The following is a 6,167-nucleotide window of genomic DNA, read 5'->3' on the forward strand; positions in this document are numbered from 1 at the left end:
CATACAAACTTACATGCACTAGGCCGCCAGACATTTTATTTGCCACTAGTTTATTGTCTAGGTTTATGCACAATCCTAGTTTCTCTCATTCGCAAGCTGTTTAAAGATTATTAAGGTGTATCACAATCTAAATTCTTTCATAAAATCCTTTGACACTTCAACATGCACGATTGTAATCCATCTCTTATTCCTATCTCCTCATCTGACATGTGTCCTAAGACACCATCTGAGACCACACCATACAAACTTACATGCACTAGGCCAGACATTTCATTTGCCACTAGTTTATTGTCTAGGTTTTGCACAATCCTAGTTTCTCTCATTCGCAAAAGCTGTTTAAAGATTATTAAGGTGTATCTTAAGCACTCAATTTATGCCCCTTTGTCATCACTGCTCTAAGGGACTTTGTCCTCATCTCACTGGTTTGGTCAGATTCTTACTCGCGGGTGGCTGGGGGCGAGGGGTGGTCGAGACACTCGCCATTCTACTTTTGGTGTTGTATTTACCTTGGAAAGAGGAGAAATATCTTGGAGAACTAAAAAGTAAGAAACCATAGCTTTATCTTCAATCGATGTAGAATATGTTTCTACCACTATGGCCACAAAAGAAGGCATATGGATTCAAAGACTACTACAAGAATTTTGAGTCTTCCAACCTCTCCCTTTTACCCTTTTTATAAATGATTAATCTTGTAATTTTTGTGCATAAAACCCTAAACATCATGAAAGAACTAAGCGTGGGATTTTAAGTTTCATTTTATCAAGGAACTAGTTGAAGATGACAAAGTTCAAATCGAGAATACATCAACACACAACAATTGGCAAGACCTTTTTTTTTAATGGAATGTATTCTATCTATTATTGAGAGACATCTTTCTACCAATGTGGCAAGTTGGAGGTATTAGGAGTTGAAATCACCATTGCTGGAGGAATTAGAAACGTGGCATGATGGAGGTATTAGGAGTTGAAATTGGGTTTTTGACGATTTGTTTCGTCTTTTCGTGCATGAGAAAGCTTGGAAATAAATGGATTTGATATGTCGAGTCTCTCTCACTTCTACATCTTTGTGGCCAACCGGATCTTTTCCTTCCCATGTCCTACGTGGAAAGGCCCTATCTTCTCATGTGCCCCCCACTCCCCTCCCTCCCTTCAAGCAAGAGCCTGGGTACTCTCTTCTCTTCTTATGTCTCCGCCTTCACCAGCCTGACCTAGCGCCACCTTCAACCAATCCAATCCATGTCAAGGAGTCGAGGAGGGGAGGGTTTGGATGATACTAGCCATAGGTGCAAGGATGTGGGAAGGAAAACAAGCAGGAGAGAGACTTGCAAGGAGTTGAGAAGGGGAGGGGTTGGATGATACTGGCTGTAGTAGGCAAAAGGACGAGTGCAAGAGTGGTTGGGAGATGATAAGGACGGCTGAGGGGTGGCTCTCTCTCACGATGGTTGACAGAAAAGAGGAGGGATCGGCTTGAACTGCTAGTGGTCTTTAAAAAAAGGAGGTACTCCTTGCAACTTAGGAGAGAGAAAGGGCATTGCATGGAGATGAGATACAAGGTTATCACCTTGAGAAGTGTAACACACACACATCTTCATGCTATCCGACCTCATCTCTATCTCTATATATCTATATATAATATATAATATATATTACATAAAGAAAGAGTTTCACAAAGCTTCCAGGTGGCAAAAATTTGGATGTTCGGGAAGGGAGGAGGAGGTTTGAGGAGGTTTAGGTAAAACTTGAATTTGGAGGTCTCAAAAGACGTGCGAAGCACGGGTCTGTCTACTACCTAGGAAAGACTAGCGTTGGAGCCCAAGCCAAGTCAAAATGAAGGACTCAGTTTTGTTTTGTGTCAGCCCCAAGATATCTCTGAAAGACATTAACACATCAATTGCAAGTTTTGAAGCATATTAAAGTCTTGAGATGTAAACTCTTGGGTAACACCATTTGCAAAGATCTACAATGTAATGCTAAGGAGTCTCCATAAGATTTTTCTAATTTGAAAAGACGCAACCTAATTCTTTCCTCTAGAGGTAGTCAGCTTCACTTGCAATTGAAGGTAGGGAAACTAACCAGTGCAAACAAAATTTATGATGCGATTGTTGGTTACAAGCCCTTTTAAAAGTCCTTGGTATTACCTAAGTAAAATATGTGGGTTCTTGAATCAATTATCTATTAGTGGTTTTTAGGAGATTATGTTAAGCTTGGCAATGCCTTGGTGGACATGTATGTTGATTGTGGTGGTTGGCATTAGGCTACGCAATTTGGTATTGGGTAGCAATTGACATGGTGGACAAATTTCTTGACATAGAGGTGAACAAGCACACTCAGAAAAGTAGCATGAGTACTTGATGAGCTTCTTGTTTCTTAATGGAGTTTGAAGGCCTATGTGTAGTAGCTAACAAGCCATGACGTCAATATTTGTTAGTTCAATACTTCCACAATTCCTTTGTGGACACGCATGTCAAATGAAGTGTGCTTGGAAAAGCACGTGCTATAAAAAAATTCTTAATTGGGACTTGATTTCTCAGTCTTCACTTTATATAGGATTATTAGAAAAGGAATCTAAGTAAACCCCCTTTTACATACCGCAACAACCTTTTACATACGGCAACAACAAGCGGGGTGAGGACTAGTATATATATATATATAGAAATAAAACTGAGTATAACACAAGCTCCCACCAGTTCAACCCCTCAAATATACAAGTTGTGACCATTCCTTTCCTTTCAAGCAAAGACTACTTTCTAGGGGGGCCTTCTCTTGAGGAGCACTCGAGGAGGGACCGCCATTTCAAGGAGGAATTGGCCTTGCTGCTCGCTCAGGTCCAGCGACGCAGAAGGTGGAGGCAGGAGCTCGAACTTGAGGACGAGCTTCCCGACGGCCGATAGCAGCACGGGCAACGCCATGGTGATGCCTGGGCACTGCCTTCTGCCCGAACCAAAGGGCAAGAACTTGAAGCTGTTACCTTTCATCTCCACGCTCTCCTCCTCTCCCAAGAACCTCTCTGGGTTGAACTCCTCTGGCCTGCTCCACCACTCCGGGTTGTTTGCCAGCCACCAAGCGTTAACGATCACCTTGCTTCTTGCCGGAATGTCGTAGCCTCCAAGTTTGGCTGGATTGAGGTTCATGTGGGGTACTATGAAAGGCACGATAGTGTGTAACCTCATTGTCTCCTTGAGCACTGCTTGCAGGTAGTGCAGCTTGCAGTCTATTGGCCATGTCTCTGTGTGCTCTCCTTCGGATCCCACAACGCTGCAAAGCTCCTCGTAGAGCTTGGCTTGGATATGGGGATTGTTCACGAGCTCAGCAATGGTCCACTGGATTGTGGCTAGCATGGTGGGTATCCCTAGTTTCCAAATTAATTATCAATTAAGAGTAGAACAAGCTACTTATACATGGACGTATTACATTTAAACTCACCGGCTGCATTGAGATTTTCCAGCATGTAGAGTATATTTTCCTCTCTCATCTCGCCATGCTCCACGGCAGCAAGCAGATGCTCGATCCCGAAGGTCTCTTTGGCTTCAAGTGAACTCCTTTGCTTCCTGCAATTGGCAGGACCAAACACATTCATTAATCATTTTCTTACAAGTTAACCTTGGAAGTTAATTGCACCTCATCCGCACATGTACTCGGAGATGAAATGCTTGAATAGCTGCTCACGGCCCTCTTTCACTCTGCGGCATGTCTGGAGATAGCCTCTGACAAAGGGATAGAAGATGCCATGGAAGTCTCCATAGTTGTAGTCCAGGTTTTGCGTCAGGCGGCCGCGCTCATCGTTCAGCCTCTTCATCTCTCCATAGAGTGGGTCGTCCTCGCTGGCGAACCTCCTGTCGAAGGCCACCGAGTAGAGGTTGTTGTACATCATGAGCTGCAGCCGGCCGCGCAATTCCACGCCCTCCGTAAAGGCCTCCGGCCGCCCTCCCAGACTCTCCACCATCATGTCCGCCTCCGCCGCCCACGAGGACTTCCACCTCCGCACGGCCTCGCTTGTGAAGAAGGGCAGCGTCACTACCCGGCGCGCCTTCCTCCAGTGCTCTCCGTACTCGGCGAAGGCCAAATCTTGTCCGGCGCCCGTGAAGATGTCGAAAACCACGTTAGACGCCCGCGAGCCGAAGATCACACCCTGCGTGTGAAGCATCTCCCTGGCAAGCTCGGGCGAGTGCAGCACCACCAGATTCCGCCGCCCCATCTTCAGGAGAAAGATGTCGCCGTATTTCCTGGCGAGCTTGGCCATGCTCCTTGCCGTTATGTGATCGCCTACTTGAAGCCAATGACCAAAAAAGGGGACCTTTAATGGACCAGGCGGTAAGCAAAGGGCACAGTTGCTCCTGCTCTTCCACCTCCATTGCAACACCAGCCAGACACTGAGCGTAAGGAGTAGCAACAAGTAGCCCACCGCTTCCCATGCTTCCAAATCTTCTAATCTAGCCCATATCCAGAAGCCCATTGCTCTCTCTCTCTCTCTCTCTCTCTGGGAGACGACAGGCTGGTAACTGGAGAGCGAAAGCGAGAAATCAAAGTCTAGTTTTGATTGATTGACTGCTAATCAATACTTTTCACTATGTCGCTCTTGACAAATACGACTCCATTCAACCAAAGGAATCTTACACGGCAAGAAGTGTCCATAATTTCCACATTGCTTGAAGTTTGAACACTCCTACAAATAAATACGGGCATAAAATTTTGTCACCATTGTCTAGGTCTCTCATCCTACATCCTCCTTACCTCACTCTCATCCTACATCCTCCTTACCTCACTCTCATTCTTATCTCATACATCCTCCTTAGGTCACTCCTCCTCACATCACTCTTATCTTATCCATTCTAGCCATACCCAAGGAAAAAAATTAGGGGCTATTTTTAGCCCAAGTATTGTTTTAGAGGGATCTTTGATATTGTTGGGCTATTTTATTATAAACTTTTTAAGGAAAAACGTTCATATTTTTTCAGTTTTTAGTGGGTTCTGACGACAAATTCGCCAAAAGTACACTACATACTACCATATAAGATAGAAAATTTCAATGATTCGTCCAAGTTTTCTAAACTTCTAGGCTCCTATATAAAAACATTGATCTATATTTATACTATTTTACTAGTATCTTATTTTTTATCTTGGTCACACCTTAAGGTCTAGTTGTAATGTAACATAGCACTTAGTGCATCAAGGCATTTTTTAGATTGAGAAAAACTTACACTCTATATATATGCAAGAGAGGACTAAACAAATAGTTGTTTAATGTAATTGATTTATGTGAAATATAGAGGGGAGTATCTAATTTAAAAAACTAAAAAGCATACTATAAACAATTATGTAAGAAAATATAAAATTTTAAATAGGGATATTTTAAAAACATGCATATGCACACATTCTATATGGATTTTTATAGAGCGTACACCAACCCAACCCCCCACACGCCTATGCAAGAGTCGCACTCAAAACACCCATCCAATCTACTAACACTCTCATCTCACACCAATTTGATCTCCCATGTACACTGCTCACACCCTCATGATGTATGTAAAAACTCACACACACTTGCACCCACACATTAACCACCCTTCTCTTGGAGTTTCTTTGTCAAAAAGCATAAGTTTGTGCTTTGAACAAGCCAAAAATTAGATTTGACTACAACAAACTTATGTTTGGTTACCCACAATGTTTTTTCTTCTTTCATATACTCTCCTTAATCTATATATCTTTATCCACCATGAAAATATGTCTTTGATAACTTGAAAACCATGATGTTGGAGCCATACTAATAGCTTGGAACCATGCTTTAGGGATGCCTTAGATAATATAGCAAACCTAGAGGGTCATTTATTAAAAACCATATAGCATGTGTATGTATTTAAAATACCCCTATTGTTTTATTTTACACATTTTTTAATTACCCTTTTGTAAGCACACATTTTGAATTAAAATTTACCCCATCACTCGATAAATTTATATAAATCAAGTATATTAAATAATTTTGTTTCATCCCCTCTTGCATGTATAGGGTATGTAAGTTCTTCAATTAAAGAAAAAAACCTCAATTCAAATGTATGATGCTATGTCACATACATATAATGTCACATTCTCCCCTCCCTGAGATTATGGATAAGAGAACTAATTGTGGGTAATAATAGGCATCCTCCACTTCTATTCCTCTCGCAACATTCC

General features: G+C 42.3%; 1 protein-coding gene across 1 annotated transcript; it reads right to left on the reverse strand.

The window, feature by feature from the left end:
* Positions 1 to 2,626: 2,626 nt before the first annotated feature.
* On the reverse strand, positions 2,627 to 4,768 carry LOC147624082 (trans-cinnamate 4-monooxygenase-like). The gene is made up of 3 exons (XM_086820742.1): positions 3,629 to 4,768; positions 3,423 to 3,547; positions 2,627 to 3,348 (listed from the first exon to the last, which is right to left on the reverse strand). Exons 1-3 carry the CDS (start codon positions 4,450 to 4,452, stop codon positions 2,747 to 2,749), a joined length of 1,551 nt encoding a protein of 516 aa, XP_086676868.1. The 5' UTR covers positions 4,453 to 4,768; the 3' UTR covers positions 2,627 to 2,746.
* Between the last annotated feature and the right edge of the window lie 1,399 nt (positions 4,769 to 6,167).

The sequence above is a fragment of the Cibotium barometz genome, chromosome 26, assembly GCF_041138505.1.
Source record: "Cibotium barometz isolate CiBa-2024 chromosome 26, ASM4113850v1, whole genome shotgun sequence".
Taxonomy (NCBI): domain Eukaryota; kingdom Viridiplantae; phylum Streptophyta; class Polypodiopsida; order Cyatheales; family Cibotiaceae; genus Cibotium; species Cibotium barometz.

Excerpts from the sequence above, each read along its gene's own strand:
- LOC147624082 (XM_086820742.1), bottom strand. The coding sequence starts at position 4,452 with ATGGGCTTCTGGATATGGGCTAGATTAGAAGATTTGGAAGCATGGGAA. Across the intron at positions 3,548-3,628 it reads CATTTCATCTCCGAGTACAT|GAAGCAAAGGAGTTCACTTG; the intron begins GTGCGGATGAGG and ends TGCCAATTGCAG. Across the intron at positions 3,349-3,422 it reads GGAAAATCTCAATGCAGCCG|GGATACCCACCATGCTAGCC; the intron begins GTGAGTTTAAAT and ends TTTGGAAACTAG.